Source organism: Mobula hypostoma, chromosome 24 (assembly GCF_963921235.1).
Source record: "Mobula hypostoma chromosome 24, sMobHyp1.1, whole genome shotgun sequence".
In the NCBI taxonomy this organism is placed as follows: Eukaryota; Metazoa; Chordata; class Chondrichthyes; order Myliobatiformes; family Myliobatidae; genus Mobula; species Mobula hypostoma.
In genome coordinates this window covers 19,768,796-19,782,487 of record NC_086120.1, presented here as the reverse complement: position 1 = coordinate 19,782,487, position 13,692 = coordinate 19,768,796, and the positions used below count along the sequence as shown (strand labels likewise).

At 39.2% G+C, this 13,692-nt stretch overlaps 1 protein-coding gene across 2 annotated transcripts in view; it reads right to left on the bottom strand.

Annotated features, from left to right (window-relative positions):
- The window catches only part of med16 (mediator complex subunit 16), a 31,530-nt gene that overhangs the window by 9,343 nt on the left and 8,495 nt on the right, over positions 1-13,692 (bottom strand). For both annotated transcript variants that reach the window (XR_010016022.1, XM_063032665.1), the window contains exons 3-10: positions 13,420-13,527; positions 12,646-12,815; positions 11,284-11,715; positions 10,085-10,190; positions 8,476-8,628; positions 7,631-7,842; positions 6,525-6,731; positions 215-425 (exon numbers count right to left, since the gene is read on the bottom strand). Coding sequence is in view for 1 of the 2 variants with exons in the window: in XM_063032665.1 (XP_062888735.1) it covers positions 215-425; positions 6,525-6,731; positions 7,631-7,842; positions 8,476-8,628; positions 10,085-10,190; positions 11,284-11,715; positions 12,646-12,815; positions 13,420-13,527 (1,599 nt within the window). In the remaining variant the exon portion in view is untranslated. The remainder of the gene's footprint in view (positions 1-214; positions 426-6,524; positions 6,732-7,630; positions 7,843-8,475; positions 8,629-10,084; positions 10,191-11,283; positions 11,716-12,645; positions 12,816-13,419; positions 13,528-13,692) is intronic.

Genomic DNA, 13,692 nt, shown 5'->3' with positions numbered 1-13,692 from the left:
TGTGGGAGCTTTTCAATTACTGCGTAGCCACGCACCCACACAGCTTAGAGGGAACGGTGATTGCCTGAATGTTGAAAGAAGTTTAATTATAATTTCTGCATTCAAGAATGCCCACAATCTGTCTGAAGAACATTTCATTTGAAAAATTGGAAGGCTTTTATCAGCCATTAAGTATTTACATTATTTGGTCCACACGCACAAATTGGGTACGTACCAGTGTCAGTGTTCTTACAGCAGATCTCGGTCAGTCGCTCTCCAGGGCTTTTATCTGGCGTGTTTAGCAAGTGTGGTCGAAGAAGTGATTTAAGTGTGGAACCGATTGCAATCAACAACAGCTTTGCATGGAAATCACAGGCTCTTGCCAGTGTATTTGTTGACAGCTTGCACAAAGATGCTTTCATAGCCACTATTCTTGTGGCTAGAACCTCAATAAAGGGAAACATAGAAAGCAAATTAAACATGTGCACACAAAACACAGTTGAGACCTCAAGAGTGGACACAACAGACAGTGCAAAACTACAGGTTTCCCATGTCCTCAGTCAAGGCAAATAGGGTGACACTGAGGATTTAGGACTGGGCCAGATACAATGCATTGTTGAACTACCACTTGACATTCAAAGAAGCATTCAGTAGATCTAAAGAATAGTCACTTCTCAAGAAGAGCTTTAAAAACAAAGTGGAAGCAGCAGTTTGTACTTACACACCATGTACTAGTACACTATATATGGGGCCTTCAACAACCTCAGGATGCCTTACATAAATAAGTTTTAAAAATGTTTTGACAGTTGTAATATAAGAATTGCTAATTTGCACAAAGCCAACTTGCCAACTCCCATTAACACCCATGAAATAAATGACTATACAATCAGTTTGAGGTGTTGGCTAAGGGATGCTTTGGCTAGGATGCCAGTAGAAATCCCTTGTTTGATTGAGTGATGCTGAGGGACTTTTATTTTTATCCAAGGTCTTGAGCAGTTGAACACAACTCATCCAAGCACAGTACCTCCAAGAGTGTAGCAATCCCTCAATAGTTCACAGAAACACCAGAATAGATTGCATGTAAATCTCTGGAGTGAAAACTGAGCTGAGGGAGTGCAGTCTAGTGAACTGTCTTTTCTTTTAAACATTAAGTTTATGTAAACCTCACAATCAGAAAGGAAATTTCAGAATTCTGAGCTGTTGGTCTTACATTGGCATTTACATTTAAAGGATAACCATGATGCTATTTCCTTCATTAAAAAGTTGCATCATCATAGTGGAATCAGAAAATTTCTAACACAAAAAGGTGCGCCATCACATTTGATTTCTATCCTGCTTTCTTTCCAGACCTACGAGTCAAAATATTTTTCCTGAATTTCTCTCATCTTTCTACCAGTCACTGGTTCCTTGGCAGGAAGACCGACTTCAGGGGAGCTGCATTGCCTTGGCTGTGGCGTGGACTAGGCCCTCATACCACAGGGTCACATGTTGCAGTATCCCATGGATCCATAATGGGTGGTGGGGGGGGAAGATGGCGCCTTTCTGTCAGTGCTGCCCTCTGGTGTTTGCTCAATAGAAGAACAACCTGGACCAGGACAACACCCAAAGTGCTATCAATTGCCATTAAGGGAATTAGGCCATATTTCTTGTGTTCTTCTGCTATTATAATCACACGTGCTATATGCTGGGGGTAATTGTTTTGCACCTTTTCCCCCAGAGGAATGCTGTTTTGTTTTGCTATATTCATGCATTGTTGAATGATAATTAAACATGAACTTAAAATTATAGACCCACTGGGTATCTAAAATTCTCACTAAGGCAATTAGATCCTTCTTATTTACTCCACCCAAACATAATAATTTTAAATGCCTAGGATTGCTAGCTTTGCAGAATGGATGTTCTCACCTGCCACCTCAGATCCCTCCAGTCCACAGCTAAATCAATTCATTCAACATCTCTGACCAACCTACTCCTGCACATTAACACAAGACAATGTAGAAATATGGCCCAAGTCCATGAAAAGCAAATGAAATTGAATCTGACAATTATAGTCCAATCAATCAATAATTACAGTCCAATCAGTATACTTCCAATCACCAATAAAGTAATAGGTATTGTCAATAGTGCTAGCATATTGATCACTTGCTCACCCATGCTCAGTTTGAGTTTCACCAGAACTGTTCAACTCCATACTTCTTTATTTCATATTTTGAACAAGAATGAAGTGAAGAGGCAAGGCGGAACTAACTGCCCTTGATATCATGGGAGGTTCTGAATGCCATCAAAGAGCCCTGGAAAAACTGAAGTCAATGGAGATCAAGGGATGTTTGTGGATTTGGAGTTTACCACCCTAAATGCAGGATAGCACTGTAGCAATTCCATACCTAATAGTACCATGAGAGCATAATCATCAGAAGGACCTCAGCAGTTCAAGGCAAAGGCTTACCAACACCTCCCAAAGGAAGATGGGTCTGGGCAATATATAGAAGCCTTGCCAGTGATCCCCTTGTCCCTTTCCAAAATAAGTCAAACTTATTAATCTTTTCCCTTAGCTACTCACTTCTGCATTCCTGCCACAACACTGCTGGAATAGGCAACACCCATAAAATACCAGAGCTCCTTCAACGGCATCTCCCTAAATCTGTCTCATCTACCACTGAGAAAATGCAGATACTCAACAATTTTTCCTTCCAATTCACACATCATTGCAACCTGGAAATACATTTCACATTTCATTTCCTTCATCATTCATGTCAGAATCCTTGAATTCCTACCCAACTCTGCGAACACCTTCACAGAGCTTAGTAGTTCATGGCAGCAAGCTCATTTCATTTTTAAACTTGCATTGCTAATGATGCCAATAAACACACATGCACACAGTCTGCAGAGAAGAATGGATATTGCAACCTAACGTACAGATGGCTCGCAGTCTCTCATCTGAGCAAATAACCCCAGACTAAAGCTTGCATGATTACAGCAGAGATTGTAATATGCGTATCATAAATGGATAGTTTGGAAATTGTGGTCCCTTCTCTTTCCTTCAGGCTGCTGAAGTCAATTCTTGCCCATGAATTTGATGCTTTGCGGGAAACAATGATGCTGCTTGTTCTGTTCACTTAGCAAGATTTTCCACTGGGCAGGTTCAATTCCAAATAGCTCATATATTGCTAGCAAAAACATATTGACATAATAATGACCATTTTGTTGGATTTGAGTCATGTCTTGATAAATCAGGAGTACAGGAGTTGGAATGTTATGCTGATGTTGTATAAGATGCAGATGGGCCCAAATCTGGAATACAGGTGTCCCACGCTTTTCGAACGTTCGCTTTACAAAACCTCGCTGTTACGAAAGACCTACATTAGTTACCTGTTTTCGCTAACAGGTGTTTTCACTGTTACAAAAAAAAAAGGCAGCGCGCGCCCCAAGCAGCCAAGTTCCTCCCCCAGAACTGCATTCTAGCCGGCATTGCTTAAACACGTGTCTGTGAGCAGCCGTTAGTAAGATGAGTTCTAAGGTATCGGAAAAGCCTGAAAGAGCTCGTAAGGGTGTTACACTTAGCATAAAACTAGACATAATTAAGCGTTTCGATCGTGATGAACGAAGTAAGGACAAAGTGAGTTTGGCTTGTGGAAGTTGACAAAGATGATGTTGAAGAGGTTTTGGCATGCCATGACCAAGAACTGATAAATGAAGAGCTGATGCAATTGGAAGAGGAAAGGATAACAATTGAAACCGAATGCAGTAGCGAACAGACCGAAAGTGAAGTAGTCCAGGAATTGCGCAGATTTTCGCTGCAATGATTGCAGAAAAGTACGACTTTTAATTTTGAAAGGGTACCTCGGTTTAAGGCATATTTGCAAGATGGTTTGAGTGCTTACAAAGAACTGTATGATACAAAAATGCATGAGGCTAAGCAGTCAAGTATACTGTCGTTTTTCAAGCCTTCCACATCAGCCACAGCAGACGACAAACCTCGACCTTTGGCATCGAGGCAGGCAGACATAGAAGAAGATGACCTGCCTGCCCTGATGGAAACAGATGACGATGAGATGACACCCCAGTGTCCCACCACCCCAACCCCCGGGCCGTGGACCGATACATTGCCGCGGAGAATGCAGCAGTAGCCGGGACGCACCCAGCACATCTTTAAGAAAAAAGCTGAAATAAACAAGCTAATTAATTAGGTGCCGCCCGGCACGTAATTGTCGGCCCAGATCAGAGGTGATTGCCGATTGTGTCGCCTCTGATCTGGGCCAACATTTGCGTGCCGGGCGGCACGTAATTAATTAGCTTGTTTATTTCAGCTTTTTTCTTAAAGATGTGCAGGGTGCGTCCCGGCTACCGCTGTATCCCTGCATGCTTCACGGATCGGTATTGGTCAGCGGCCTGGGGGTTGGGATCCACTGCACCACCCCAACCTCCAACGACTCAGCCTAACACACCATCATCAGTGTGCTTGGTGCTGTCTTCCCAATTCCGGTAAGTGATACTACACTGTACATACATTATTTCTACTTTATATAGGCTGTGTATTTTTATGCATTATTTGGTATGATTTGGCAGCTTCATAGCTGAAAGTTTACTGGAGAGAGTGTTTCTGCCAAGAGCGCTTGCGTGAGATTTTCGCACGGAGAACAGTGCGGCAATGATTGTAGAAAAGTATTTCTACTTTATATAGGCTGTGTATTTATCATATCATTCCTGCTTTTACTATATGTTACTGTTATTTTAGGTTTTATGTGTTACTTGGCATGATTTGGTAGGTTATTTTTGGGTCTGCGAACGCTCACAAAACTTTCCCATATAAATAAATGATAATTGCTTCTTCGCTTTACGACATTCCGGCTTTCGAAGCGTTTCATAGGAATGCTCTACCTTCGGATGGCGGGTAAACCTGTACTGTGCAGTTCCGGTTACCTAGCTGCAGGAAAGATGTCAACAAGATAGAGAGATTAAAATGGTTTCTATCATATTGACATGAGCGAGTAGAGCATTTTTTTAAAAAAGGAAATGTATACATGTGGTATAATAAAACAAGAACATGAGAGTCAGTGAATAGTTTTCAGGGAGTGACATTTGTACAAGTTCAAAAGGTCTCTATCATGTTGCAAATTGTTACTCTAGTTTATCAATAATTCAAAAAGTAATTAATATTACTTATTAGATTAGAAGCAATACACAATATCTGCAAATGTCAAAGCCAACTGTTGCAAGAACTGCTGATAGTTACGTAACTGTCCGAACAATCTTGCAATCCACCATTTCACCATACTTCAGGTTGAAATTTCTATTCTGGGGGGGATTTTGAGCCTTACCTTCATAACTCAGGAGTAAAGGATGTTATGCTGAAGTTGTACAAGATGCTGACAGGCCCAAATATGGAATACTGTGTGCAGTTCTAGTTACCTACCTGCAGGAAGGGCGTCAATAAGATTGAAAGATTACTGAGAAAATTTATAAGGATATTGTCAGAACTTGAGGACCTGAACTACAGGAAAAGGTTGAATAGGTTAGGACTTTATTCTCTAGAGAGAATTGAATTGATTTTGTTTCTTACATCCTTCACATATATGAGGAGTAAAAATCCTTATGTTACATCTCCATCTAAATGTGCAATGCGCAATCATTGTTATTTATAATAAATAGAACAGTCAATGTAACATAGAGATACACTCAAGTCAGCGTAAGTTAGTTAGACTGATGGCCTGGTGGAAGAAGCTGTCCCCGAGTCTGTTGGTCCTGGCTTTTATGCTGCGGGTACCGTTTCCGGGAAGGTAGCAGCTAGAATAGATTGTGGTTGGGGTGACTAGGTCCCCAACGATCCTTCAGACCCTTTTCTCACACCTGTCTCTGTAAATGTCCTGAATCATGGGAAATTCACAACTACAGATGCGCTGGGCTGTCCGCATTACTCTCTGCAGAGTCCTGCAATTTAGGGAGGTACAGTTCCTATACCAGGCAGTGATGCAGCCGGTCAGGATGCTCTCAATTGTGCCCCTGTAGGAAATTCTTAGGATTTGGGGGCCCATACCATGCTTCCTCAACCATCTTGAGTCGGTGAATGAAGGAAGATTTGATAGAGGTAAACAAAATTATGAGTGGTATAGATAGAGTAAATGCAAGCAGCCGTTTCCCCTCGGGTTCGGTGAGACTAGAGGTTGTAGGTTAAGGGAAAAAGATAAATATTTAAGGGGAATCTGAGGGAGAACTTCATTTGGAGGGTGGTGCAAGTGTGGAATGAGCTGCCTGAGGAAGCGGTGGATGCAGGTTCAGTTGTAACATTTAAGAGAAGTTGGAATAAGTACATGGAAGGGAGGGGTAGGGAGAGCTATGTTTCAGATGTGGGTTGATTGGACTAGGCAAAATAACATTTTGGCTTAGACTACATGGGCCAAAGGGCCTATTTCTGTTCTGTGGTGCTCTATGACTACACAAGTTTACATTTACAGGACTAATTACCAAAAAAGAAAAGCAAACTTGCCAAAAATGAGCGGACATTACAGACCCAGATTGCATACCTTGCCACTCTACTGAACTCTTACCTGTTGCAAAGCCTGATTCTGGCGTGTATATTCCTCATGCAGTTTCTCGACTAGGTTTTGTACCATGTTGGGTTGTACATGTAAAAGGATATCCCACCAGTCATAACCAGTCACCATACAGTATTCCAATAGGAAAAGGAGATGACGCAGTGAAGTGTTCATGTCTAATGTGTGACCCATTGAAGGAGAGATCCTTAGCATGCTCAGCTATGAGGGAATAAGGTAACAGTAACTTTCAAGATTTCAATAAGAATGTAAAATTGCACTTCAAAAAAATAAATGTATTATTTTACGTAGAAACTAATTAGTACTTGCATAGATTGGCTGTGTTGAAATTGCAATAATTTTTAAGTAAAATAAATATTCAAACCGTAAAGAAGATAATAAAAGAACACAATCAGTTGGAAATCTTTTAAAATTCATTTCAGGAAAATAGATGATGCTAGAAATTCCACATATATACACAACCCCATATCACCCATGAACTGAGCAGCAATTAATGATTAACCATATTCGTGGGCCCAATGCCACGTACAAGGAGGATGGCAATTTCTTTCCCTAAAGAATAAACCAGATGATTTTTTAAAATGACAATATGGTACCTGTCATTGTTTCAGTTGCTGAAATTAACTTATTTCAGATTTATTAAACTACTTGAAGTTAAATTCTGCAGCAGCCATGAATGAACTGACCACCCTGAATAATCTGTCCAAAACTCTGGCTGCCCTCCCAGTAATTTACATTGATATAAAAATGTTACAGGCCTAATTCCTTTTGGTAGAAATTTCCTACATCAGACCCCTTAGAAGGAAGTCAGGGAGAAATGGGAGAATGTTGGGAGACCAGCAAAACTCATTTAGTGGCATTTTCCAAGCAAACCATATTTATGCAGTTAGTCTATCCCAACCCCACAGTTACCTTATTTACAAACTGCTTGATACAAGAAAATCTGTTCAAATGCAGAAGGAAAATTGAATACAAACATGGAAACAGTCCACAACTGATGAGTGGGAAGAAATATTTTTGTGGTGTTTCAGCACTTCATGTGCATCACTGAACTTCAGACAGTGAAATATCTCTTTAGGTATTGAACATAGTTTTTTCACCTTTCCCTGGCTGTCTATTCCAACTAGTGCCAATGAAGTCCAGGATAGCTGCAGTGCTTTGAAGTGCACAGAAGACGCAGTTGTGCGCTGACGTTTAATAGATTGGTCATCCGTTGATCGTTGGGAGGGAATGTTGTAGAAGACTCCCATAGTTTGTAGTGAAAGCCTGTGAACAATGTGAATAGTTCCATCATGGAATGCTAGTGCAAGGCCTGGAGAGAGGAAAGAAAGTGGAATTTAGCCAATCCTCCACAACAAACACAAATACATTCTTATGACCCACTTATCACAACTATAGTTACTGTTTATTATGCATGATGTTTACCTAAGTCAATATATTGGGTAAACAGTGAGCAACGGCATTAAGCAATTACGTGATAGATGTTATGAAAGTAAACTATAAAGTAACTCAATAGAAGAACTCTTCAATGGTAGGGGTAGCAGAAACATGACAATGGTGTATCCTTTCTACTGTGATGCAAGGAACCATTTAAAGATTTTCTTCTCAACAGTGCGTTGCATTAGAAAGTGTTCTCCAGATCAATCTGAAAATCTTATCAATAAGGAGAGTAGTAATGAAAGCCAACACAAACTCTAACTTGTCGTTTACTTATCGATAAAAACTCCCAAAATAGAATTACTCTGAGTGCCCAAACTAGCATCCCTTCTAAATCAAAGATAATTCAATTTATATGTTCCTCTCGTGTAGACATTGAAATCAAATACGACTTAACAATAAAGTAAATCCCCAAACGAGACCATTCACAAGGATCTAGAAATACACCCTTCACTGGATAATATTAACATTTTTTTAAATTTTGGACCATGCAAGTTATAATACTAACCAAGGCCTGGAAAGAATTTGGTGTCTGTTGCCACCTTTAGGTCAGTGCTGGTAAGTGAGATGGGAAGTTTGGGTAAAGCCACAGCTGTTACACGATCCAGATCATTGGTTGCAGACAGAATCCTCCATTTCAGGATGCTTGGCTGCTTATCACCTAGGCGAGTAAGAAATCAGTAGAGTCAATAGAAAACTAATGAAAGGTATGTTACCTTCAAAAGCAATTTAGGAACAAAATAGATATTTTACTATAATGAAGTATTAACCCATTTCACTAAACAATTTTATTTTTTATAAATGTCTCTACATTCCTTGCAATGATTTATATACAAGGATTCCAGGCCCCTCAGATCACCAGCACCTTTCAATAATCCATTTAAAACTGAAGAATAATTTCAGAATACTAAACTGGAAAGCAATGAAAATTATTGAAGTGAAGGCTTATAACTAATTCGGTAACTGTCATAAACTGTATTGCCTTTAGTCTTCAGGTAAGATAAAACTGAAATATAATAGAATCATAAACACAAAGATACAAGTTAATCTATTGAGTCCGTGCTTTTGAAAAAAACTAGATTCTGAGCAGAATAGTTCATAAATCAAAATTTCTATCACCTTACTCTAATTAGGCCTGAATAATTAAAACTGGCAAATATACAAGACAGTGAAAAATGACTGGTTATAATGAAAGGGCAGAGTTTAAGAATCATTTGAATCAGATGTTACATAATTAGTAAAAAAACAAATCAGATTTGTAAGATTTTTTACATAAATCACTGCAGGTTACAGCAAAAAAGGCAGCAGCAAACAGTACAGCAATGAGGATTCACGGTGCAAGAGTCAAGACACCTGGCATCTGTCTCTAAGGAAGGATTTGCAAAAGCAGTGCGATGAAGCTTCACCAAAGTGTTTCCTAGGATGGCAAGAGAGATTAAACACACTGTCTATACTCTCTAGAAATTAAAATAACAGACATACAACATTTGTAAGGCTTTGACAGGCTAGGGGCTTCTCTTGGCTAGGTTCTGGAACCAGAGACCCAAAGGTTGGCCATTCCCTGCAAAGCTAAGAAGTAACTTCTTCACCCCATGGGTAACCAATCTTTGAAATTCATAAAACAAGTACGCTCTGAAGTCTCAATGATCAAGTGTAATATTACATTCAGAAATTCATCTTACTTCAGGGTCTAATAACTTTAAAAGTTTAGGATATAATTTATTTTAGTATTTAAACTAAACTTTAAGAATTTCATTGAAGGGAAAATAACATGCACATTTGATGGCATTGCAATAACCTAATGTCTATCAAGTCACATGAACCATTTAGTCAATACTGACAGAGCAATAAAATTGCAAGCATGCACAGCTGTAGCTAGTCTATCAAAGGAGATAAAACAGTTTTGAACTCACCATCTGCCTCATAAAGAGCTCACTTCATTCAGTTCATTTATAATACATCATATAGGGCAAAAAGTAAGATGCCAGGATACAGAAAAAAGATGCAAATTTTCTAGTTTATTGCAACTTCTCTGAAACCCTTGTTTAAACCTCAACTCGAATTGTTCGCAATTTGTAATTATATGCCCTGCTTGGAGTAGCAGTCTCTGTACTCACCCACTGGGGATATTGTCTGAAAACTATTGCTTACTGGTAACCCTTCTTTCCGTAACGACCAACATTCTACAATGCTACCCGTCAGACTGGAAGCACATAGTAACACCTGCAGGAAGTAAGAGTATGGCAATTACTCATGCACTCAGCTATAATGTTCAAACTTTAGACTAATCAAATTTCACAAACCTTACCTCAGATGTTCACTACTCATTATCCAGATTAACTTATTATCATAAATCTTATGTTTTCCTATTGTTCTTCCAGCACTGTTTCGAGTGCCACATCATGCCAGCAGGTAGAAATGAGCTGTTCCAGGCTTTTTGCATGTACGTAGTAACTACTAACATTGAAAGTTCTCATAAAGGAAAATTAATAATAAAAACGTGGCACCCTGCTATCTCAGGAGACTGAAAGCTTAAATAAATATAGATTAAAATTCGTAGAAAAAGCAAAGTGGAGGCAGATCAACTTTGGGAGATAATTTATTAATTTGATTATTCATTTACTGCTGAGGACTGTAGCTCCAAAAATATAGAGGATACACAAGCAGAGAGGACTAAAAGATTGGAGGAGCTTGGTCTCAGATTGGATGAGAATCTTAAAATTCAATGTACTGCAGACAGGAAGTTTATACCATGGAAGGTGAATAGATAACTGGAAGCCCACCGACTTTGTATGACAAAACTAACACTCATAACTATATGCAGCATACACACACACACACACACACACACACACACACACACACACACACACACACACACCTGGTGAAACTCAGCAGGCCAGGCAGCATCTACGTAAAAGGATACAGTCGACATTTCAGACCGAGACTATTCGGCAGGATGAGGAACTAGACTGTGATTGTTTAAATGGTATTGACAAGAAGTACAATTGTTTGTATGTTATCAGTTTAGGCAGATTGTGTTTGTCTATTATTGTGACATAAAGATCTGACCACATTTTATGAGTAGTTAATACAGAAAACCAGGCAACCGTGAAGGGTTCGCAAATTTTTTCTTGCAACTCTATGTTTTAATTGGGAAAAAAAACCGGAATACAAGACAATGCTGCAGCCTCAAAAATCAGGCAAACCACCAAACAAAATAATGACTTCAAAAGGAAACTACTCATGCCTACACATAGGTGGTATTTAGAAGTGGCTACAGAGCCACTCAATGAGTACAACACTGACATCTTACCTGCTCAGAGGTTTCTCTTGTTAAAAATTTCAGGTGAGTGACGACTGGGTATTTCTCCTTCCGAGCAACGTCAGTTGTACAGCGCATGAAGAGTGAGGGAAGTAACTCGGTATCAATTTTGCACTTCTCATTAACAACACTCACACAGACTTTATAAAACTGAACGGGTGACGAGCTGCTGCCGTCTGACGTGGTCACCACGATGTTTCCACCACCAGTGAATGCAATGTCTGCGAGCGCAACTCTGCTCCTCAGCCGCGATAAACTTTCTGTAGCAGTGAGAACTTGTCCACTGGGTTTCAATAATGACACAGTCACTAGACCACTGATCGTTACAGCGATCCAACCTTCCATTGGTTTTCCTCCAAAGAGCGTCAAGGATGGGGAGAATTTCACCCGCGAAAATTTCTCGCCGAAATTGGACACTCCAGACTGATTGGCAGGGAATAAAACAGGAAAGCATGTCATCTCTGAAGCTGTGAACCCACTTGTAAAGATAACTGTGATTTAAAAAAATGCAAAGCAACACAAAACAAATTTAGAATTGAACGCTGTGCCAAGTCAAGTAATTGGACAGCAACACATTTTGCTTATTAAACACAAGAGCAGTAAAAATGCTCTAAAAAGCCTGGGTAGATCAAATTAGCTTTGATCTACCCAAGGCACACCATCCAATAATTTAAAATGGTTTTGTGGCTGTAAATTAAAACAGCCTGTGAAGATGGCTAGTTAATTATTTGGACTATATTATTGATATTTACCGCAACTCTGAAATCTGCATTTTAGTTTCCATTTATTCCAAATCCAATAAACCCACCAAACCACACATCTTTGGGATGTGAGAGAAACCAGAACACCCAGGGGAAGTTCACATGGTCAGAGGGAGGACATGCAAACTCCACACAGATAACACCAGAGATCAGAATTAAACTCAAGTCTCCGGAGCTGTGCGGTAGCAGCTCTACTAACAGCATCATTGGGCTACCCAAATTAATTTCTTCCTAGAGTGACAGAAAGGCAAGTTTGCCATTGCATCATTACTTACAGTTGAAAACCCAGTCTCAACCATTAAGTGTAATCACTTAGCACCAAGATAAACAAAACTATAACATGCCATTTTGTTACCATACATTTTTCTATAATTGCACAATATTTTAAGCAAATGACTTTGAATTATTATATGCAATTTAAAATCAAAACAATCCAACACACAGACCTGACCTGTCTTTATTAAATGTACCTTCAGACTATTACGAGTTGTATCCTACTGTTAGGGGCCAGTGTGTCAAATGTAATTATCAATATACTTTGTTATTGGGAGGTAACTGGAATATTATTCAGGGTTTTGATTATAACACAAACCTTATCTACGTGCAAGGCCAACTTGACACCATTGTGCAACCACGACAAGGCCACAATAGGGTCACCATCCACCGAGCTCCCAACTGTGCTGTCCCAGCTATTCACGAGGTGATCAGTCATACTCCAACATTTCACCTGACCATCAGCATCAGCTGATAACAGCCGGGAACCTTACATAGAGAGATGGAGCAAAAATTTCATTTTAGAAAACACGTCGCTTCAAAATTATACATTTTAGTTCCCAATAATTATGGAAAAACTTTGCTTAGTTAGCAGACATTTTCTACGTAACGTTCTAAAATGGAAATAAAAAATATACACCAGTTATCCACAGGAAATACGTACATTTCTATTTTAAAAAGTATCATCCAAAGTGAGAGCTTAAATACAGGAAAAGATATTTCCCCTCTACAATACAGTAGTGAAAATCAAACATGCTCTTCAAAGAGTTTTAAAACTTCACTACTTATAACACATAGCAGAGATATTCCATTAGAGGGTTGAAGTGTTAACTTCGGACACATCGAGAAATGAAGGGCAAGCTGCAAATATTGTGAAAACCTTTTAATTATTCATTTCTTAGCCCTGAGACCTTCAGCGGCCTAATGGCCACTCAATCTCGTGAGAGGGCAATAGATTTAATTATTTTTAAATCATGTGTGTCACTATCATGTGACATTAGTTATTAATTAGTTATTAGTTATTATTATTATTATAGTTTACTTAACATTTTATACTCCTATCTGACACACTAACACATTAACAAAAGTTTACCAGATTGGTCCCACTCCAGAGACGTGATCACTTCATGGTGCCCGGAGTTTATAGAGTAGACATCCCAAGGATGTTCAGTGTCCAAAATGTGTATCATATAAGTCAGGTCTGAAAGAAAAAACAAAGGCTTTCGGAAAACATTTTTAGCCACAAAGTTCATGTTCTAAATTATTTAAAACGTAATCAAACTCTGTCAAAAAAAAAATAACAAGTGGGAGTAGTTGGCATGTCAGTCTGCAGGTATAAGGAGAATGCATTTCAGATAGGACTGAG